The following is a 24,060-nucleotide window of genomic DNA, read 5'->3' as shown; positions in this document are numbered from 1 at the left end:
TTTAAATTTTTTTAAAAAAGGATCAATTCTGCATGCTAATTAGCAGACCTGGTGGCATATGTGGCTCAGTGGGTACAGCATCTGCACTGTCTGCTGAAGGTCCCGGATTTGATCTCCCAACTGGGCTTGCAATGCCCCCACTCTGAAACCCTGGAGAGCTGCTGCCAGTCCGTGTAGACAATATTGAACCAGATGATCTGACGGTCTAACTTAGTATAAGGCAGCTTCTTGTGTTACTGTGGATTCCTTTCCAGACTGCAACCGCCGAAGAACTGGGATTTCCAGCTAGCACCAGCAGCAAACACCCACAGCCCAACACCAGCCTATCTTGCTCTGCCAACAGGCCTGGAGGATTGAAATTCTATCTGGCCTGTAAAATTCCTGCTGGATGGCAACCTCAGAGCTCGTATTTGGAAACGCTGAGGGTGCAAGTGAGAAAGCAGCGCAAGGCCTTCTCCCTTCCAGAAGAACAAAGGAAGAGCCTGTCTGCTGGATCAGGCCAAAGGCCCATCGAGTCCAGCATCCTGATCTCACAAGGGCCAACTAGATGCTTATCAAAGTCCACAAGCAAGGTTTAAGTGCAAGAGCACTTCCCCACTGGTGTTCAGGGTCGTCATGGCTAGTTGTTACTGATAGTTCTGTCATAGAATCATACAACTGTAGAGTTGGAAAGGGCCCCAAGGGTCATCTAGTCCAACCCCTGCAATGCAGGAATCTCAGCTAACATCCAGGACAGATGGCCATCCAGCCGCTGCTTAAATACTCCAAGGAAGGAGCCTCCTGAGGGAGACCGTTCCTCTGTCAAACAGCTCGTACCGTCAGAACATTTAGTCAGAATCTCCTTTCTTGTAAATTGAGGCCACTGGTTCGAGTCCTACCCTCCAAGGCAGGAGAAAACAAGCTTGTTCCATCTTCCCTGTGACATGTACCCTTAAGATATTTGAAGATGGCTATTGTATCTCTTCTTAGTCTCCTTGTTTCCAGGCTAAACATGCCCAGCTCCTTCAACCATTCCTCATAAGGCTTGGTTTCCAGTCCCTTGATCATCTTGGTTGCCCTCTTCTGCACACGTTCCAGCTTGTCAGCATCCTTCTTAAATTGTGGTGCCCAGAACTGGACACAGTACTCCAGGTGTGGTTTGACCAAGGCAGAATAGAGTGGTACTATTACTTTTTCTTGTCCTGGACATTATAGAATAGCATTACCCTTTTTTTGCTGATGCTGATGCTGCATCACTCTGCTGTCTCATGTTAACCTTGTGGTCCACTAAGACCCCTAGATCCTTTTCACATGTACTGCTAGTAAGCCAGGTGTCCCGCATCTTGTATTTGTGCATCTGGTCCTTTCTGCTTAAATGCAGAAACTTACACCTTGTCCCTATTGAAAGTTGTCATTCATTAAGTTGCATACTGTAATTCCCTTTCTAAAGCCATCCAAGTTGGCAGCTGCCACGATATCTAGTGGGAGCCAACTCCACGGTCGCTGGGAGTGGTTAGGATAGGTTTGGGAACCTCTGGCCCTCCAGATGTTGCTGAGCTACAATTTCACCATCCCTGGCCATTGGCCATGCTTTCTCGGCCTGATAGGAGTTATAGTTCAGCAGTTAGATTGGAACTGGAGTGTTAGATTGGCCACTGTGAGAACAGGATGCTGGACTGGATGAGCCCATGGCCTGATCCAGCACACAGGCTCTTCTGACAGTCTTATCAACAGGCGAACCCCAAAGTTTGCAGAAGTAGAAACCATATGGGGGAGAGGCAACCTGCCTCCCCAGTCGCTCATGATCAGCGAGCACAGAATGCTGGCTGGCTTGGAGATGGGGTGGGGTGGGATCTGGTGAAAAGGGGCATGGCTCACCAGCAATCCCCTAAAGGGGCACTCCACGCTGCAACATTCTATTGCAGGCCCCACTTCCATAGTTTAAATCATTGTCTCTTGACAATGATTTATGTATCCCCCGTGCCAGGCAAAAAAATGAGGTTGCACTGAGCAACAGGAATCAACAGCTGAAACTTTGCCCCTATCCCCTCCTGGGCTTAGAGAAAATCCACCAAACACTTCACTCTTTTATTAAACGAGTGGGAGACCTGTGGTCCCAGCCCAGATACTGACGGACTACAACTCCCCTCATCTCTGACCACTGGCCTGATATTGGCTGATCTGAAGGGCCACAGATGCCCCTCCTCCTCCAAGCCCTGCTTCATCACGGCTTCATTTGTCCCAGGCCCTGAGCAATTCATTGATTTTCATTCATTTATTTATTCGCCTCCACTGAAAGGTCGAAAGGCCCTTTGGGCGGGCGGAACAGGGGGGGGGGGCACATTGCAAAACATGTGCTGGGGCTTAAGACATTATCTCAAATAAAGCCCCCTTAAGGACCCAGGTCACGTTTTTTAAAAAGAGCCTTCCCTATTTCACAGGCTGGTGCCTTTAAAAATTTTTTAAAAGGACAGAAAAACAGCCGGAGAAGCTTTGACTCATCTTGCTTATTATAGGCTCTTGCTGTCTGCCTGGTTTAGCCGTCTCTTAGTAACCCTGTGCACCACCAGACACACACACACACACACACAGAGACACACACACAGAGCTGGGAAGGCGGAGCTTGGAGATCAGCTGTCAGCGGCTAGGCTCCGCCCCTCCCCACATTCCCCAGCGCACAGTAAGCGCAAAGACCAGAGCCCCATCCTCCCATTCATAAGCAAGGCTGAGCCAGCCTGCTTCTCAGCTGTTCTGGTGAGAGCAGACAGGAGGGATACCTTTCGGCTTGCGAAGCTTCTGCGGACCAGGTAAGCTGCCCCAAGGAAGCTTGAAAGCCTTGCCTCTCCTAAAGGCAGAGAAACAAAGGCAAAGAGGGAGAAAGCAACTCGTCTCGCCAACTCTGGGCAGGTTTGCAAGGTGCTTTTGGGGAACGCTTTTCCAGAAGTGATGCGCTTGGGAGGAAAACGCCGGCCACCCACTGAGTCTGGGGGCTGCCGGTTTGGGGAGCGAATCGTGAAACGGGATCCAGAGAGAGAGAGAGAGAGAGAGAGAGAGAGAGAGAGAGAGAGAGAGAGAGAGATGACTTGTGGATTTGGGGCACGATGAGCTAGGCTTCTCAAGTGCAAGAGTGGTAGGTGCATGGGCGTTTATGCTCCAAGATCGCACTTGTGGCTATTTACTCCCAAAGAACGTCTACACTGATGCTGAGTTGCGTGTGGGGAGGGAACACGCTGGACGTACTTTTCTGTTCATTGAAACTGCTGGATATTCCACCCACAGCAATCTGTTTCAAGAGCAGGCTATAGAAAACGGCTTTGCACAGAGTCGGAGCACTGGTGCACCTAGCTCAGCATGCCTACACTGGCTGGCAGCAGCAGACCGCCCACCCACCCCGGCAAGGGGTTTCTCCTAGCCCTACCTGAAGGTGCTGAGGATGGAACCTGAGACTCTCTGCATGCGACGCAGATGCTCTATCTCTGATGCTCTGCCGCTTCCCTAGAGAAGGTCCCACCCTCCACCCCAGCCTATTTGCCAAGAGGTTTCTTCGAGCGTATTTTGGTATGGTGCCTCTAAGTCTCCTACCTGGTGTTAGTGATATTGGAGAGTGTTGAGGTCGTTCTTGGTACTGTATTGTGTAGTTGTTGGGGGGGGGGGGAGCAAGCGAAGAATTGGCCAGATATCTAGTTCCATCCTCTCTGGTGGAAAAGGAGGAGAAAACTAAAACAACAACAAATTGCCCTGTTCTTTTTTAAAAACAGGCATCTTCGAGGCTTGCTTTCCCTCCTCTGCTCCTGCAAAAATCCCTCCGACGTTTTTGCAGAGGACAGCTGGTCAGAATGATCTGTTGTTAATTATTGATTTAAACGGTTACAGATCCTTTTCATTATCCGCTGCTCATTCAGAACTTTCCAAAGGAGGGTTTTTGTTTTGTATTCACCAGGCCACATTGTGCTGGCCAGCTTTTTAATGTTGGGTAGAGATCCCATCACACACAGATAGAGATCCCATCACACACAAACACCCCCCCCCATTTTTTTAATACACAATTTATTATTTCGATAGGGGAGCTGTTTTAAAACCAAAACAATGCGGTTCTCCTTCACAGCCACCCTCTGGAGGTGGAGATAAATATTCCTGTTTTACAGAAGGGGAAAGTGAGGCATAGAGCCACCCAATGAGGTTGGGGTCACATCCACTCTCTACATTTAAAGCACTTTATACCACTTTATCAGTCATGGCTCCCCACTTCCACAAAAAATATCTTGGGAAATATTGTTTGTGATGGGTGCTGGGAACTGTAGTTCTGTGGGGGATAAACTACAGTCCCCAGGATTCTTTGAGGAGGGGAAGCCATGGCTGTTAACATAAATGTGCTTAAATTGTATGGTTTGGATGTGACCTAGGTTTGAGGTGGGATTTGAATTCCCATCTCTCAGATTCAAATCATCATAAACACAAAACGCTCTATTGTCTCATACTAGGGATGGGGAGCCTGTGGCCCTACAGATATTGCTGAACTCCCATCAGCCCCAGCCAACAGGGAGGAATAGGGGGAGTTCTTGGCCAACGTATAACCCATGGAGTTTCTTTGTTCCAGGAGCTGTTGGCTTTTGATGCACTCCACTCTCTAATCGTGTGTTTATATGGAGGCAGGAGGTGCAAATACTACACACCATAAATTTAAAGTATGTTGCTTCCCCCAAATAATCCTGGGAATTGTAGTTTACCCCTGCGGCACTACAAATCCCAGCACCCTTAACAAACTATAGTTCCCAGGATTCTTTGGGGAGAGACATGTGCTTTAAATGTACGGTGTGTATGCCAGTCAGAGGTTTGAATAGCAGGTCAATATTGATGGCCTACAACTCCCACAATCCCTGACCATTGGCCATGCTGGCTGGGGTTGATGGGAGATGTAGTCCAATGACATGCAAAGGACTGCAGGTCCCCCCACGCCTGCTGTACCTATTTAAGACCAGGCAACTCATCAGAGGTGCAGGGGAAATGTATTAACTTTGCACATAGGATTATGGAACCCCTTGCAATGCAAGGATTGAACCTGCAACCTTGGTGTTATCAGCACCACACTAGTTTAGCCCATGAGTAGGCAAACTAAGGCCCAGGGGCCAGATCCGGCCCAATCACCTTCTCAATCTGGATGGTCTGGGAATCAGAGTGTTTTTACATGAGTAGAATGTGTGCTTTTATTTAAAATGCATCTCTGGGTTATTTGTGGGGCATAGGAATTCGTTCATTTTTTCCCCTTCAAAATATAGTCCGGCCCCCCACAAGGTCTGAGGGACAGTGGACCAGCCCCCTGCTGAAAAAGTTTGCTGACCCCTGCAGTCTAGCCAACTGAGCTAAGTGGTGTTGTGTGGTGCCGGACTGTTAAGCAAATAATTGTGTAGCTCCTAAGCAGGGTTGACATACGTCCGTAATTTCCTGGACATAACCAGTATTCAGTCCTCGTAAACAGCGTCTGGGAAATCGCTGAAATGTCTAGGAAAATCTGGGTGTATGGTAGCCGGTAATGTAGTTTTTGGCGATTTTCATTACAAATAGAAACCTTTGGGGGGGGGGGAGATTTCCCAATAAAAGCTCAACAACTCTGGGCAAAAAACCCCCAAATTTTGTGTCTGGATTGTCACTTTCTGAAATATGGCAACCTTACTCCTAAGCATCTACTTAGGTGTGGAAGGTTTGGTCCCCCAACTCAGTGGATATCTTTGTTTTATACCCACAAGACCATGTTCCACGGTCAGAAGGGTGATGGGGGTCATAGACTGGCAACTTCCAGGAGAAGCAAACAGATAATACATACAAAGAGAAAAGCAAACAGCAAAACTATATCAATTCAACACATGTAGCTTTTGATAATGGAGTCAAAAGAAAAATAACATACCAGGAGTGAATAAAATGGTTACCATTATAAAATTATAAACGCGGTATAAAAACACAACTTACGTTGTACACTGGGGGAAATAGGAAACAAGAAAACATTCATGCCTGTTTATAGATGCCGCCAAATGAAATCATATTTCAAAGGGAATTGCCACCCATGTGACATATATTTAATAAATAACCCCCAAACAGAGGTGAAATTGGAAAGATCAGTCACCCTTAGCCTCTTGAATATTGAATGTCAATTTCTCTAAAATAGCAATGAACATGCTTTTTTTAAAAGCAGGTATCTAGTCTTTCCAACCTAATTGAGAGAGTTCCTAGCTAACCAGTGGCATACAAATGTTCAATGTAAAACATATGCTTCTAGGAAACCATCACTCTAGCTATGAAAAGTACATTGAATAGTTAAGGCTAAATTAGTGTTCTAAGCAGCTAGATCTCAGTATTTTAAAGACTATGGTCCAGTGGTTTGGGATTTTGTTTGTTGCTGGTCTAAACCACTGAGCCTAGGGCTTGCCTATTGGAAAGTCGGCGGTTCAAATCTCCGCAACGGGGTGAGCTCCCGTTGCTCAGTCTCAGCTCCTGCCAACCTAGCAGTTCGAAAGCACGTCAAAGTGCAAGTAGATAAACAGCTACCTCTCTGGTGGGAAGGTAAATGGCATTTCCGTGCGCTGCTCTGGTTTCGCCAGAAGCGGCTTAGTCATGCTGGCCACATGACCCGGAAAAACTGTCTGTGGACAAACGTCAGCTCCCTCGGCCAGTAAAGCGAAATGAGCGCCGTAACCCCAGAGTCGTTCGCGACTGGACCTAACTGTCAGGGGTCCTTTACCTTTGCCTTTAAAAATACATTCACTTTTCTCATTCTGTGGGATCAACAGAGCAACAGAAACTCTTTTCATTTCCTTGTGGCAGATGCAAAGCTGTTTTAATGAAAACCTTCATTTTACCCTAGCTCTCATTGTATTTGATTCTCATTTTACCAGAGAGCTGTCGGTGAACTCCCAGCAACCATCCTTTTTTAAACAAAAGGTTCTTGTTAGGCTCCCAGATCTGCAGTTTCCCAACCCCTGCTCTTAAGGAACCCTGCCTAAGCTTCCTAGGAACTTCAGCCTTCCCCAAACAAATCTGCAGTAGTATGCCTCCCAACGTGTGGCTCAGTAGCTTCTCGAATGCCTCCCACTAACTCCTAAGAGGCAGATAAAACAGGCCACAACCTGAAATGAGATACACCCAGGAAAGAGAACAAGTTCCAAGTCTCTGCATTCATATAATTGTAGAATTGCAGAGCTGGAAGGGATCCCTGAGGGTCATCTAGTCCAACCCCATGCAATGCAGGAAGCTCAACACGTGGTCTCCCATCCAATTTGAAACCTTACTGGACCCTGCTTAGCTTTGCAAATGTGCTAGCAGTTTTATTGCTGAGGCAGCAGTCTTCAGCTTGCACCAGCACCAGCTCCCATGAAAGATGGTCTAGGCCAGCCTTACCCCAACCTGGTGCCCTGTTGGACTCCCATCAGCACCCCTGGCCAGCAAGGCCAGTGATGACTGAAGTTTTAGTCCAACAACACTGGGAAGGCTGTAGGCACAATGGTCCAGGGTGATGTCAATCTGTGTAACCAGCCCTGTCCAGGATATACCATACATATCATACCGTATATACCAGGAGTGGGAAACCTCTGGCCCTCCAGGTGTTGCTGAACTACAACTCCCATCACCCCCCCCCAAACAACACGGCCAACGCCCAGGGATTATGGGTTTTGCAGTTCAGCAACATCTGGAGGGCTACAGCTCCTCACCCCCCGTTAGATACCCTGATTATATAGTAAGTTTTACTTTTTATCAGAAACTCAGTCCAGGCCTTTGCTTTAGATGGAGAAAGAAAGCTGATTCTATTGCCTTGTCCCAGCCTTTATTAATAATTCCTACATCGACTGCAACTCCCACGAGTGGCATTTGGACATTGCTTTGGCATGTATTTCCAAGCCCCTTCATCTCAAGCTGAATATATATATATATATATATATATATATATATATATATATCTCCCTTGGCGGCAATCTGTGTATACTCATGGTGTCTGGTTCTTATCACAACACCCAGGACACCCAGGCACATAAACCGAGCCTAAAGCACACTCCATTAACACCACCAAAAACAAGAGCAAGTCAAAGGCACTACGTTCAAATTGCAAATTCATGGATAATCAGCCTTGTCCTGCCTAGCACTTGCTGAAGAAAATTGCTACAAATCTGCAGCTCGCTCTACCTTGGGATCTGCATCATAAATAAAACCATCTTCATTTGCAGTAAGAGTTCCTTTAAAAATGGGTTGCCTGCAGACAAGCAGTGATGGGTTTGAGGGTATGCGGGGGTGTATTTTTTTTATTTTGCTTCTTTTTAAGGGGAGGAGCCTGTCAACCTCCAGATATTGCTAGACTACAATTCCCATCATCCATGGCCATGCAGGCGAATGCTGATGACAACTGGAGTCCCAACAACTGTGGAGCCACAATCTTCCCATTCCTGCCCAAAAGGTAGAGACCACGCAACCGGTGTGAGGGAACTTGTGGCCCTCCAAATGTTACTGGACTCCAGATCCCATCAGCCCCAGCCAGCATATTCAGAACTCATGGATGATAGGAGTTATAGTACACCAACATCTGGAAAGCCACCAGTTCCTTGCCTCTGCCAGCGCCCTAACAAAAAATTGTATATACATACACAAAATTGGCCATATTCTCGGCAAAGTCTCCTAGGCAGCTCAGTTTACCCACTCCTTTCATATCCTTATCTTCTTTGCCTCAACAGTCAAGGAGAAAGGATGCTTAATGGCTTAAAATCCTTTAGTACTTCTGGCCTCCTTTACTTAAGGAACTGCTTTATTTCCTCTTCAAGGCCAGCCTTTTAACTTTTGGGAATGTCTAAGGGAAATGGGGGGCCCCCTCTAATATGTAATTAGAGAGATGGTCATGATTAACAAGTGTGTTTTGAAGAAGATGGATTTTGCATTTGTGCTGGGGCTGGTAGTTTAAATGAGGAAACTGAGAGGGAGAAGTTGGCCTTGAGGTCAACAGGAAGCTGACCCCTTCTGACCTGGAGGCCTAACTCCAAGCTCAAAGACACATGGATGATTGTTAGCAAAACATGGAGGAAGAAAGCCTTCACAGTAGACATGTCAAAGGCTCAGGCCCACTTGGAACTAACTCTCTCATGTGAAACCTCTCCACTTGTGAAGATCTCATTAAGATGGCCACCAATTTAGATGGCTTCTAAAAAGATTGGACAGTTCCCTGGCAGATAAAACCATCAATGGCTATTAGGGATGTACAAATGTGTCAGTTTGGTTTCTCTCACTTTCTCCAGTCTCCAGTTCTCCATGTCCGCAAATCAGTTTGTAGGGAGGGGTTTAAGTCCTCATGAAAATGCATAAACATTTCAGAGACTTTTTCTCCTACTATACCCATTTTTGCAATTGTAATGCATTTTTAAATGTTCTTTTCACCAATACTTGGGGGTTCCCTATTTGCAGTCCCTGACCGTCATTCAAGCGGTCCGTGGCATATCCGCATTATGAGTTTATATTGATTTTTCAATTGTCTTCTTCGTGCTTCTTTTATTTCTTAGGTTATAATTTATTGTATTATGATCTGAGTTCTATGGAATGAGAAGTCTAAAAGAATAGAGTACAATACAAACTAAAATAAGCAATAAAAATACAAGGACAAATGATACAGCATCTAGCACCAGTGAATGGCAATTGCTACAAGAGGTAGAAAAATCATTAAGTGGTCCATAAGACCATTTTGGCCTTTGACACCTGTAATCGGCTTTAACCGTTGTGAATTCTAAACTGTCGTAAACCATCCTGGGACCTGCTGTTGAAGGGCAGGTAATAAATTTAATCATCATCATTAACAACAACAATTTTCAAGTGGCCCATGGGTGAAAAAGTTTGGGAACTGCCACAATAATAATGGCCAAGTCTATGTACACTTCACTCCAGTACAGTGGTACCTCAGGTTAAGTACTTAATCCGTTCTCGAGGTCCGTTCTTAACCTGAAACTGTTCTTAACCTGAAGCACCACTTTAGCTAATGGGGCCTCCTGCTGCCGCCATGCCACTGGAGCACAATTTCTGTTCTCATCCTGAAGCAAAGTTCTTAACCCGAGGTACTATTTCTGGGTTAGCGGAGTCTGTAACCTGAAGCGTATGTAACCTGAAGCGTATGTAACCCGAGGTACCACTGTATGTGCAATTCTGTACACGTTACTTGGCTGATGAATGGCCCTGCAAAATTCAGAGAAGAGCAAATTTCAAAGGACAACTGTGTTTCAATTCACATTTCTTCCAGAAAGTGTGGATTCATTCAGTTTGCTTTTAAATGCAAACTGAATCAAATTTGTCCCCCATCTCCAGCTGATAGGGAAGATGATGAGGAAAGGATTGAGATTCCTGCGTTGCAGGGGGTTGGACTAGATGACCCTCAGGGTCCCTTCCAATTCTACAATTCTATGATTCTATGACTACTGTACTCCGGTAATGCTTGTGAGCTTTCCAAAACTGGCATCTGGTTGTCTGCTGCGAGAACAGGATGCTGGACTAGGTGGGCCTTATATAATAACAGGCGGGCCTTATATAATAATCAGGCAACAGCCCTTATAATATGATGACAGTCACTTGCAATTATTATTTTTCAGTGCAATAAAAAGGCACTAGAAGCTTCAGAAATCCTCCAAGTCCATATGTGGTAGAAACATTGGACTCCCCCCCCCCAAAAAAAAAGCCAATCCCCTTACTCTTTTCTCATTAAAGGGCTTGAGCTTTGTTGGTAAATGTGGTTCCTTTTTTAAAAAAAAAAATGCAATCATTTTTTTAAGGCTGAGAGCTTCTATTCAGTGGGGAAATTGGAACTCATTTGCTGTTAGTTCTGCTGAGTGACTGTCCAGATGAGTTTATGAAGCCTGCAGAGAATTATCTACAGAGCAGCAGAAGCGCCCTGGCCGACCACGAGCGGGGAGAACCTTGGCTGCATTTCCCCGCTCCCCCGCCACTGTACTGTGATTTGCAGCCATGTATAAAACACTCTATAAAAATAATTGGCTGGTGATGGCCTTCCTCCTCTGGCCTTGCTAACAGAAAGGGCATCATTTATTCTGACACTGGCTGGCCCAGAGTACCGGGGTTCAAAACACTAGACTGGGTCCAGACTCGTGGACTCGGAAATGGCTTGAGTCCATTGATTTCAGTGGATCTGCCCCGAGTCTAAATTTAGGTGGAAGCTGCCCATAATCTTTGATTAAAATGGCATTTAAAAATAAACAATATAAGCACATTCCTGCCCCCTCCAGCCCAAGAATATTGAGAATTGTAGTTTGCTAGGGTGCTAGGACTTGTAGATCTGTGAGGAGTGAGCTACAGGTCCAAGGATTTGGGGCAGTGGACTTTAAATGCACGATGCACACAGGCGTTTTCTGAGCATTTTTATCATTTTTTGTTAACCTAACAGGGGTTTAAATGCTGATAACTTAGACCAGGCACCCCCAAACTCGGCCCTCCAGATGTTTTGGGACTACAAGTCCCATCATCCCTAGCTAACAGGACCAGTTGTCAGGGGTGATGGGAACTGTAGTCCCAAAACATCTGGAGGGCCGAGTTTGGGGATGCCTGACTTAGACACAAGTAAAAAGGTGAAATACTGAGACACCAAGAAAATAACTGAGCCGTTGTCTGCCCCCACCCCTATATTTCTTCCTCCCTGAGCTGGACAAGGCTCCCTCAACTCAATGAAGTAGCCAGCCACATAATCCATTTTGATATAGTGATTGTTGCAAGGGCTCGTTTAACGAGTACTGCTGCTTTGAGGTTTAATCTCTGAAGAAATTAAAATGAGTGACGTTCACAGGGATTTAAAAACAACAACAAAAACCCAAAAGAGAGTGGTGCCCTGCCAGGCAGCAGGTGAAGTCCTGGCGTATCTTTTTGGACACACCATGGCAATCAAAGACGCAGCTGCCCTCGTTCTAGTTGGGCCTCTGAGTTCAAGAGCAGGCTTCAGTATCGCTTGCCCCAGGCTCCTGCACCAGACCCAAGAGGATGCTTTGTCCCCGCCTGGGCCCCCGTAGGACACTGAAAACCCATAATCTTAGAAAAGATTGGCATTTGCCCCTTCCCTTTGCAGTGACAAAGCAAGGCAGATAAGGCAAGTCTTGCTTCTCCCTTAGCTCTGAAAATAAGACCAGAGGATGAGAATCGTCTGAGCAGAATAAAAGGGCTGACCAGCCGAGTGGGGAGTAGGGCTGGGCAACATATCGTCCAAAACAGGTTTGAAGTCCATATGGTGCGGGGTATAATTAATGAATTATTTTATTGATTGATTGATTGATTGGTGGTGGTGGTGGTGGTTGTATAGGTTTCATAATTTTTGACCTGGCACTGTATTGCGAATCATGATGAGTGTGCTATGCAAAAATCACAATGTGGGGGAAACCATGAAGCTAGCCAATGCCTCTACATAGCTCTATCCTTATTTCAGACATGTATCAGTGTATCGCGATGTTTCGCTGGTGATATATTGCAATGTTGAAAACCAGATATTGCCCAGCCCGCGTGGGGTTTGGAGCATCATGGAAGATGAGCCTATATCAAGCGACTACTAAGGTTACTAGATTTTTTTGTCAATGAATCCAGGGACACTTTTCAATTTCAATAGGCATGATAGGATTTTGTCAGGGGACTGATTTGCAAATCCGGGGACTGTCCCTGGGAAACAGGGATGTCTGGTAACGTTACTAACTAAAATTGATGGCTATGTTTTCCTTCCGCTGCAATATGCTGGGAACGCAAGTGGGGAAAGAGGGTCATTGCACTCTGATCCTGTTTGCAGGATTCCCATAGGGGCATCTTGCTTGCCCTCTGTGAGAACAGGATGCTGGACTAGATGGGCCGTGGGCCTGAACTAGCACAGCTCCCCTTATGCGCCTATCAACCTGGGCCTGGTCCAGTGCTCTAACCACTATGCCACACTGCCCAGAACCATCCCAGCTTGCAATGTGCAACAGTAGAGGATCACATGCTAGAGCGGCCTCTCAGTTCATGCAGGGAGGCATGCAATGTACACCCTGGAAACGCTGCCCCTCCAAAAAAAAGCTCTCTGCTTAGTGCTGAGGTTCCTTTTTGCCAGGCAGGCTGGTGTAAAAACACTGCCATAAAAAAATAAAAAATTAAGGGTTAATAGGGAGATGTCTTGCAGAGTCATTAGGGAGGACAAAAAGAGATGGAATGAAACAAGCAGTATCAGATCTTGTCACTTAAATTAGTATTTAGCAGCAGGAGGGTAATGATGTCAGAGGGGGGTTTGCTTTATGTTTCTAACCATGTTTACTCTGGAGGCTTATTACTACAGTCTTTGAATGTATCGGCCTGCCTTGGGCAGAATTGGACCCATCAATCCAGACTGGCCCAGTACACAGAATGCTGTGCCTGCGACAGATCTCTAAGGCTTCCATACAGATGCTGGGCCCTGGGCCTCAGTTCATATCTATCGATACCCACCCGCCATGCCTTGGGGATGAACTAGAGCCATCCATTCAGGTTACTGGTGGTCAGAACCTCTGGCCGGATTAGGCTTGTGGGACTGTTTTCCCCAAACCACATTCCTCCGTCCCACATCTGATGCCATATATATGATGTCAACACAACTGGTTGGTGCTTACAGAAAGCCTGATTGGCTGTCGTGGTTATGTCAAGTGATTGACAGGTGGACGGCCCAGCCCACTTGTCAACATGGCCCACAGGTGGTGGGAGAAACTGCTCAGGATCCAGTTTGGAATCCGTTTTAGATTCTGGTTTACCGAGCAGAGATACAACTTGGTCTAGTCCTTCAGGAGGTGGCAACTTTATGTATGTCACACCACTAATTGTGGTGGTTCATGTAGCTGAATATTCCACCAAACAAAATCAAGATTCTCTGCCTATGGAAAGGTAGCACGTCAGGGTGAAGGGCTTCACCTTGGCAAGTTAGTTGTCTATGTGCAGGGAGATTACACACACACACACACACACACACACACACACACACACAAACAATCCCAGGGAGCATTCTGTAATTAAATACTGCCTCCTGTCTGCAGCCTGCCGCATCACAGGCTTCCTACCTCATTGGAAGCTTGTAAGCACAAGACCTAAATTTTAATTTTTTAAAAAACCTACAACTCTAGCTACAAACATCCAACATGCAATGCAAGGTTTGCCCAACCTCGTGTCAAGAAGAGCTTCAATACCTAAATAGGGGAACTGTGTGTTTTTCAATTGAAATATCAAAGAAAGACAATGTAGTTTACACTTGATAAATTTACCATACACATCTTTTTAGAAGTCATGAGTCAAAGGGAAAAATGGAAAGCCCAAATAAAAGGAAGCTAATCTTTATCCATCATCCTTTCTCTTAATCTAAGTAATCAGGAGCAGACCTTGGTAATACGGAGCCCTAAGCGAGGACAAAATTTGGGACAATTTTTCTTATTTTCACAATCATTCCTTTTGGTACAGTTGCTTTTTATGGATCTTCTCAGTAGGTACCCATATAAATATGTTTTATTATTATTTTGTGCCCCCTTGACTCACGGCCCTGTGTGGGAGAACCGCCTGCAGTGCCCTAAATCCAGCACTGAATTAATCCCACCCAACAGCCTTTCACGTTTAGGGTGATTGGCTGAGTTAAATGCTGATGTCACAAAGGAAGCTTTTCAGATGCTTGAAGCAATTTGAAGTTATCTTCAGTTCAGTAAGCAGTGACTGAATAGGCTAGCAGCCGTTCGGTGGGGCAAGACATATAGAAAACTTCATGGTGGAACCTGGCTTCCATGAAAGGATGAAAAAGGTAGTGACGTCATCATATTTTGTGTTTTTGATAAAACACACAAACAGAACATTGGGAAATCCAGTTAACCATAGATTTCCCTTTTACGTGGGGCCTTGCAAAGACAATTTTACATTGGGGTGCTAGGAAAGGGGAACCAGAAAATGTAACAACAGGGAGGAAAGAAAAGCCTAGAAGCGAAATGTTCTGGAGAGAAACTGTTTTTTAAAAAAATAATATTCCTGAGAACTAGAAACGTTGTTTTAAAAACAAAACTATAATGGAGAGCTGCGATGCTTCCCACTGTTTTACAGTGGTAGCTCGGGTTACATACGCTTCAGGTTACATACGCTTCGGGTTACAGACTCCGCTAACCCAGAAATAGTGCTTCAGGTTAAGAACTGTGCTTCAGGTTGAGAACAGAAATCGTGCTCCGGCGGCAGCGGGAGGCCCCATTAGCTAAAGCGGTGCTTCAGGTTAAGAACAGTTTCAGGTTAAGTACAGACCTCCGGAACGAATTAAGTACTTAACCCGAGGTACCACTGTAGTGATGGCGAATCCAGAGGCCCTCCAAATATTGATAGACTATCCCTAACCCCAGTTTGCCCCAGATCTGCATAACATTTGGTCAGGGATGATAGGAGCTGTACCCTAAGAACTTCAGCTTCCCCATCCACCCACCATTCCGAGCTTGCATAGCACCGAACCAACTGAAGCTGTTTTTCAGAAACACCACCCAGTTCCTTACTCTCTCCCCACCCCACACACTTCTTTCCTTTGAAAACTGGCCAACACCATCTCTTATTATTAGGATTTAAAAACATGCTCTTGCTTTTAAACTTTGAGCTTAGTAGAGTTAATGAGATGTTGCATTTTCCATGGGCTTTAGATAATTTTAGGATTTTGTGTAGTTGGGCTTTTACAGTTCGGTGTATTTTCAAAGACATCACAGGCCGCTTGAAGCAGTTCTTTGCCTCAAGCGGCATATTTAACAAACAGCTAAGCACATAAGCCCACTCACTCTCGAATACACCTTCTGGGGTGGGATTTTTGCATTGCAATTAAATGTAAGTGCATAAGATGATCATGCTGGAGCCCACCTAGTCTGTTCTCATAATGGCCTCTCAGATTATTCAAGAATTTAAGTAAGCCATGATTGTTACCCTCAGTCCTCCTTTTGGTTGGCCTTTGTTGTAAGAATTATTCCTATTTTTTGGTATATTACAATTGCATCTTGCTTGTTCTCCAGGGAACTCAAGGTGGTGTACATCGTGCTGCCCTCACAACAACCCTGTGAGGTAGATCAGGCTTGTGAGGTGGTCCCTGGCGCAAGGTCACCCGATGAGCTTCTTGACAGAGAGGGGATTTTGACCTGCATATCCCTGACCCTAGTTTGACACACTCAACCACAATTCCAGGGGTGGGGAATCTGTGGTCCTCCAGATGGTGTTGGACTCCAACTCCCATCAGCCTTAGTCAGCATGGCCAGTGGTCAGGGATGATGGGAGTTGTAGTCAAAATAATCTGGAGGGTCGCTGGTCCCTTGCATTCTTGCACTACAACACACCAAGCTCCTATGACTGAGATCATGAACTTGAGGCACTTGGAACACTGAAAACAGAATTGTTAGTATGCTTTAAACTCAGAACATGGGAGCACAGGAAACTGCCTTCTACCGAGTCATACCACTGGTCCATCTAGCTCAGTATTGTCTATACCATTGATGGCCAAATTTAGCCCTCCAAAAGTTTTGGGACTACAACTCCCATCATCCCTAGCTAACAGGACCAGTGGTCAGGGATGATGGGAGTTGTAGTCCCAAAACAGCTGGAGGGCCAGGTTTGGCCATAATTGATCTACATTGACTGTCAGCAGCTTTCTAGGGTTCCAGGCAGGGTCCTCTCCCAGCCCTGCCTGGAGATGTTGTGGATTTAAAATCAAACCTTCAGCATGCGAGACAGATGCTCTACTACTGAGTTATACAGCCCTCACTCCCACTCCAAATCTCCAAGTGTGTTTCCTTATGTAGCCAAATTAGCACCATTCCGGCCTAAGAGGGAAACTCCAAGCTTTGCAGAAGTGTAAAAATATTTAGGGTAAAATAAACCCAAGGGAGAGAAAATGCAAAAACAACTCAGTGCGAGAATTGAGGATGTTCCTTGGGCACAAAATGAACCAGCTGACTGTTTTGCAGGGGAGGAGGGAAGAAATGGAGTAGCTCAGGAAAGGGCACAATTGGCTGGCTGGCATCCTGAACAGCAGCACTCCGTACTGCAACATTTGGTTGCAAATCCCACTGCTCATGAGTCACTGCCAATATTTGCCATTAGCTTGGGCGTGAGTCAGGTTCTTAAGTCTTCCCACTTTGAAGCCAGCGCATATTTATTAACAACAAATTTGTGGCTTGGCTCTAAGCACCAGCAAAAAGCCACTCAAAAAAGGAAGAAAGAACAAACTTCAAAAGGGCAGGGAAATATCAAGGAAGCTCTTAACAAAGCTGACTCCCGGCTGGAAAAGCTGAGCTGTGAATAAACACACACAAGCCTCGAATTTGACTTTAAAAATAAAGCGCTTAGCATGGTGCTCTGGCTTTGCCTCCTCTCACCTTGGCGGTAAGCATGTCACTCATCTCAACTTGATCGGAGGCCAAAGCAACCTGACCTGCTTAGTCCAGGCTTGCAACAATGCAGAGGGTTCCTTTTGTGACCAAGACAATTCAGTTTGTGCCCCTTTTCGTTCAGATCCTGTGCTCAGCAATCACAACTCTGCAGCAACCTTGTATTATCCATTGTAATGATCAGGCTGTTCCTCAATGTTTTTACTCTGCTCTTTCAGCAAATAAGGTGCTAGGCTTTTAAAATAAGCAGCAAGTAAATGCAGTATAATGCAGAACGATGATGACCAGCACAAACATTGGCCTGAAATAGCCAGGCGCTTCTTATGTTTTTAAGACAGAGAAAACAATTGATGTACACATGCATGGAAGAGTTTTCTCTCAAAGTTGGCTCAGATGAACATAGCTCTCCCCACTGTCCTTCGCAGCAGTCTTACCCTGCCAGACTAGAGAGAGCTGTTTCTTTCCACCCTCCTGCGTTTTTGGAAGCAAGCAAACCTTGAAAAAGAAAATGCTTGGATGGTGCAAAGCTGTGGTGTGAATTAATTAGCCGAGTGTTTCCAGTTAGGTTTTATTCCTTTTTTTGCTTTTTCAGCATCACAGCTGCAAACACCAACCATTTCCACCCCGACTCCCTGATCCACGCCCTCCATTCACACCCAATACAAGGGAGGGAGGAGAACAAATCTAATAAAGCAAAGTATAGAAAATACGGTACAGAAAACGCCAAGCCTCCCACACTAAAGCCACAGCTTGGTTTATTTTAATTCCGCCAGCACTGTCTCATGAGATTCCAAAGAACTATCAATGTGAGGGAAAATATGTTTCGAGGTGTCCTGTTGGCATTATTAATTACATTTTATCCTGCCCTTCCTATAGGGAGCTCAGGATTATGTACGTAGTTCTCCCCCCCCCCCTTTTTCTTTCCTCACAACAACCTGACAAGGTAGGGGATGGCCAAGAGATGCAGCACAGCTTTATGGCTCCGTGGGGATTTGAACCCAAATCACTAATAACTGCACCTTGCTAGTTTTTTCAGCAGCCACAGTGGCATCTGCAAAAGCATGATGGAACTGTTTTTGCAAGTGTCGCTGCTTGACAGTGCTCACAGACCTCGCTTTCAGCCGAGCTGCATCATTACACCTGGCGTAGGGCAGGTAAACATGGCAGGGCCGAAACAGCTTCGTCAAAAGCCTAATTTGGCTCGCAGGCCAGAGGTTTCGCACTGCGGTTTGATATATTGGAGGATGGCTGCCAAAACGAGGGCCCAGTGAGATCAAAGTTTCAGAGTCAGGGCAGCCAAAGATGCGCATGTTGCACTAACGAAGCCAGCTCGTTAAGAGAGGTAGTGAAGAATGGGGTCTTGCCCCTGAATGAGTCTATTGAAAGGCCTCTGGAGCTGGAGAAACCTCCTTTTAAACGCTCCCCTGCCAACTCTTTTGTTGCGTTCGAATTAAAATTCCACACGTCAGGCAAACACAACCACACACCATAGTGGATTTATCAGTGTTTGCTGCGATGAGGGTGGGTTTTTTTGTTTATTTTTGGCCTAGCGAGGCGCTTTGTGCCTGAGGTGATTATTAAACCAAGCGTGTTAAAATGACAACCTCAGAGGAACACAATGCCTTGCTGCTCTTATTTATTTGGCAGCTTTTACACACACAATTAATTTAACCTTGCAAATAGCCTTCTCCCTTTTGTCGGCATCTGGGATGCTGCTGAGGGTCCAGGCAGTCCACCTGATACGGTTTGACATCTGCTGTGGGACCCCCGCCCCAAAAAATGACCTGCTGGATCTAGCAGCCGCCATTTATAAATTTCCCACAATGCCTTGGAGTCTACAACTGCCATGTTAAATGGAGGCCGGGGTTGGGGGGGGGTTGACTAAAGAGCTGCCAAAGCTCCCACCCCAATCACATCTTGATCTGCTCCCCCCCCCCCAAAGTAAATGCTTCATTACCTCATAATGGAAGTCCAGGCAGAAAAGGCAAAAGGCAGTGGTGTTATTTTCAGTACAGCAACCAAGCAGCCAAACTGTGAGAGTGCCTGGAGGGCATTAAAATTAGTCTCTGGGGCCAGAGGTTGTAGCTCTTTCCACCCCCAAGCAAGGAACTACGGGAGTTGTAGTCCAGTGAACAGGCAGGCCAATAAAACTATACTTCCCAAGGGTCTTTGCAAGCAGGCTTGTCTGTTAGCCCTCATTTATGGGGCCTGGGTTTTTTTGCATATATTATAGGGTTGCTATATTTCAGAAAGTAAAAACCAGGACACCCCAAAATTGAGCCAAATGTCTCTGGCTTGCAAATGTAGCCATGGGTCTGAAATGGTTGGCAACCTCTACCCTAAATCAGCATTATTTTATTTAACTGTTTATTCTGCTGTTCTTCCAAGGTGCTCAGAGGCAGCACACATGGTCCACATTTAACTGGGCTCCTTTGGGCAGGAACAGCTGGGCAGAAACCAAAGAAATAAAACAACAAAACTTGGATTGGCAGCTGTGCCATGTTTAACCTTTCGGAGTTCCTAGCTTTCCGGCATGTATGGACATGTTTTTGTAAAGCTGTTGTTCCTTGGCGTTTTTGCAGGTGAAGTAACAACGCAAGCAGAGCTCCGCCACCTTGCCAAGACAGGAATTTTAATCTGGGTTTTGCGCACCTGGAATGGAAGCCTGAGGACCTCCCAGGACTCTGCTCATGACCTCCCGAAGGCACTACACTTTGCCACGAACTCTAATGACTCCTCGCCTGTATTCCGAAGGGGCGCTGGGCGGCATTGCCCAAATCACCCCCTTCCTGTACATCAGTAAGGGAAGCGTCGCCTCCAACAGGCAGCTCCTCCTGGCCCGCGGGATCACATGCATCGTCAACGCCACCATCGAGCTCCCCAATTTCAACTTCCCCGAGTTTGAGTACGTCAAAGTGCCTGTAGCTGACATGCCAAACGCCCCCATCTCCTTGTACTTTGACAGCGTGGCCGACAAGATCCAGAGCGTGGCACGGAAGCATGGCGTGACCCTGGTCCACTGCGCAGCTGGCGTGAGCCGCTCAGCCACTCTCTGCATCGCCTACCTTATGAAATACCAGAATGTCACCTTGTTGGAGGCCTACAACTGGGTGAAGTCCAGGCGCCCGGTCATCCACCCCAACGTGGGCTTCTGGAGGCAGCTCATAGACTATGAGCGGGAGCTGTACGGGAGGAACACCGTTAAAATGGTACAGACTCCGTACGGCATCATGCCAGATGTTTACATGAGGGAGAGAAGAACCTTCGTGCCTTACTGGGGGATCTGAAGGGAGTCGGCAGGGAGCAGAAAGAACGAGGTCTTTCAAACCAGTCGCGGTGGAGAGAGTTAACCGTCTCTCCTCGAGGTCCACTTCTTCGGTTCCTTTGTGAGACAGCATTTTTATTTCCAGAGCACTAAACCAGCAACCCCCATAATCTGGGGGGGCCTTAATCCTAACGTCCCGTGGAGTGAATGTTGCAGCTACTTTGGTGAAGATGTACAGCACCCACAAAACGAAACCGCAAGCCCAGTTCGACAATATACATAAATGAAGCCAAGCACACGAAAAACGGCGGAAGACGTGACCCAAATATTGTCTGTGAATGCGGTAGCTTCTTCTTTTTCTTCTCCTGTATCCCTCCCTTGTTACACCAGCTTGTTGGCCAAAAAAAAAAAAAAAAAAAAAGCCTCATCAGGAGAAGAGTGGACCTTTCCTTTTTCCAGAGGAAAGATTACTCTATAATGTTGGGTTAAAAAAAAATAAAATTACATGGTCAACATCTGAACCCAGAGAAATACTATGCCCTTGAAATTTTATTTTAAAAGTTTTTGAAATATTTATCCAGAAAGGTTTTCCATCCCTTTTTGGGGAACTTACAACTAATGTTTCATTTGGGGGTTGGGGGGAAGAATATTGACCAGACAATCCGCCACAAATAAAATAATTTGGACAACTAAGGTGTCCTGTTCTTTTTCTCCCTTACCTGCTCAACATCAGAGTTTTTTGGACTGGATCCTTAAAATTAATCTGGAACATCCAGATTAATCCTCCTTGGCACAGTATTTGAAAAGCAATACCACAAAATGCTCCAGCAATATATAAGGGTGACTCTCGGCATCCTTTTCACCGTGCATTCATTATTATTTGTGATCAGGACAGTATCATTGCAGTTACATGCAATCACCCTCTCAATCCCATTTGTGCCTACAAAAGTTTTGAGGCAGATATACAGCCTTTGTTTCAAATTGGTACATGCCTCCATCGCTTCTTGCTGAAATCCTGCAGCTTTCCAAACCACAAGTATCCCGTGAGATGGGGGGTGGTTCCACTTTCATTGTGGCCTGCCTCTCCCAATGCCAGTACTGTACTGCAGTCACATAGGGGAAGCGTCCCAGGACATCCAGGCCCAGGAAGAGCTTGTCTGAGGCCCAGGGAGCAGGGGCTTGTTCTTAGCACGACAGAAGTCTTGCCAAGATGCCCCAAGTCTTGCCAAGATGCCCCAACCAGCGTAGCCCTCCAAGGCCCAGGGCAAGTGGTTGTCCCCCACCCCACAGGCCTGAGGACAACTTAGAAGGCAGAATCGTGTTTGGATAGCTAGACTATAAATCCACCACAAATGCACTATTATGACGTTATTAACAGTTTGCAGAAGGCACCTGCACAGGGGTCACATTGGAAATGGACAGAGCTTCGGGAGCTTCATCACAGTCACAGTTTACTATGCCAGATAGTCAAGCTTACAAGAAGTCAGATCTGCCACAAGCCAAGTCGCTAAAAGGCCCGCATTTCTGCTTGCCTCCTACAGATCAGCCTGCTTGCTGCTGTCAACACTTGCGCAGTACAAGCTGCTAAGCTCAAAAGCCACCCTCTGAACCTTTTCATCCCCATGCTGGCAGAGCTGTTTCTAAATGTACTTTCGAATCAGCATCAAGCCTGGCTGCCTAAATAGTGCTTGAAAGCTGATGAAAACTGGAAAAAAGCACCTCTGTTTCCAAGCCAGCACTTAAAGTAGGGTTCTACTAGTGTTGCCAGAGCTGCAGATCAGGGTCTCCAGCTTTGCTTGGTCCCTTCCAAGTGGCACACACAGGGCTTGAGACTCCAGGAGGGCAAAATTTAATTAAGAAATATGAAGAAGACTGCATGAGGCTTGCAAGCTCAAGCCCAGCAGCAACTGGCTGCAAATTGTTAGCACAGACACTGCCCTTCTCTGCTCCCCTCCCAATTAACCTCCATCTCCAGGGCCCACCTCCGTGACATCACCAGGGACTGCCACTGGGTTTCAGGTTGGGGCCCTGAAATCTCAGGGTTTGGGATGCTCCTGGCCTAGCAGCAGCCCCATGGCCCTGCAACAGGCACCCTTAGCAGTGCAAGGGCCAGATTCCCTCCTGGACTACTTACTGGGGGCCACGTGTCAGCAGAGGGAGATACCAGAGGCAAGTGGGCAGAGCCACGGATGTGAATGTTTGTTCAGGAGGCTAGTTTGTACACACACACACACACACCCTCCACTTTCCCTCTAGACAAGCAAGAGGCATTATCAGACAGGTTCAATTCCTGCAAGGGAATTCCTGCATATTCTTGCATTGAGCTAGATGATCCTTAGGGTCCCTCCCCACGCTGATTCTATGACACTTCCCAGCCAATGAAAAACACTCGAGGGTTCAAAACAGGGCTGTTGATGGATGTGGCAAGGGAAGGATGTGTGTCCTGGGGTGTATCACCAGGTCCACATTTGGCCCTCAGGCTATAGCTTCAAGTGAGTATAACACCGCAGCAATACTCAGCCTTTGAGGCAGATGCCTGGTATGATTAGACTTCAAGTTACACCCACGCCATGCATTTAAAGCCCTCTTTTACTGCTTCAAGTCACAGCTTCCGACAGAGAATCCTGGGGACTGCAGTTTGTGGAGGGTGCTAGTAATTCTAGCTCTATGGCAAGCTAGTTTCCAGGATTCTTCAGGGTGGGGGAGTCACAACTTTTAAAATGATACCAGAATGCTTTCAATGTATGGCATGGTTGTGACCTTAAGAGTGTTTTCTGAAATTCTGCACTGGAACCAGACCACATGCTTCAGTGGTTTCTCTCTCCTATCATCATCATCATCATTATCATCAAGCAAGATTCTAGTCTTCATGTGTGCTAAGATTCATACAATTCAGTTTCCCCCTTCTTCTTCTTCCTTCTCCTCCTTATGCTGGTGGACTACATCAGCCTTGATCAGTAGAGTCACCTGGCTGAGGCTTATGGGAGTTGTAGTCCAGAAGCATCTAGGGCCCCAAAGTCAACAAAGACTACCTACTCCAGCATTTCATTTCCAGCGAGATTCTTTTAGGGAGTTTACGAAAACAGTGTCCCTCCTCTGTTGCTTGACCCATCACCAGGTATTCTGGAGGTACACTGCCTCTGCAGCTGGAGGCTCCACTTTCCTCATAATGGTTGGTAGATCTATCCTCCATCAATTTGTCCACAGTCTTTTCTTCTTTAACATCTTGTGGGAATGTCAGTGAAGAGCTGTAACTCAGTGGCAGACAGACTGTGTGCCTGACATGCCCAGGTACAGCTGGGAAAGTACCATATGGAAACCTGGTGCCAGTCTGCAATTAGCCCTCTCTTTCAGAACCCTGAGGACTAGAATCTTATATTCATTTAGGGCTGCCATTCAGGGGTAGGGCACCAGCGCTGCGGGCAAGTAGGTCCTAGG

At 46.3% G+C, this 24,060-nt stretch overlaps 1 protein-coding gene across 2 annotated transcripts; it reads left to right on the top strand.

The window, feature by feature from the left end:
• The first annotated feature begins 2,630 nt into the window (after nucleotides 1-2,630).
• DUSP14 (dual specificity phosphatase 14) lies at nucleotides 2,631-21,123 on the top strand. 2 transcript variants are annotated; one of them, XM_081844313.1, is made up of 2 exons: nucleotides 2,631-2,786; nucleotides 19,940-21,123. In XM_081844313.1, the coding sequence occupies exon 2, from the start codon at nucleotides 20,048-20,050 to the stop codon at nucleotides 20,642-20,644; it is 597 nt and encodes a 198-aa protein (XP_081700439.1). In that variant the 5' UTR covers nucleotides 2,631-2,786; nucleotides 19,940-20,047; the 3' UTR covers nucleotides 20,645-21,123. The 2 variants fall into 2 exon arrangements, with proteins under 2 accessions (XP_081700439.1, XP_081700440.1); XM_081844314.1 differs by lacking the exon at nucleotides 2,631-2,786 and adding an exon at nucleotides 14,615-14,761.
• The last annotated feature ends 2,937 nt before the right edge of the window (nucleotides 21,124-24,060 follow it).

Source organism: Podarcis erhardii (assembly GCF_964252035.2).
Source record: "Podarcis erhardii genome assembly, chromosome: 16".
Taxonomy (NCBI): domain Eukaryota; kingdom Metazoa; phylum Chordata; class Lepidosauria; order Squamata; family Lacertidae; genus Podarcis; species Podarcis erhardii.
The sequence above is the reverse complement of the archived record's forward strand: the minus strand, read 5'-3'. Positions and strand labels throughout refer to the sequence as shown.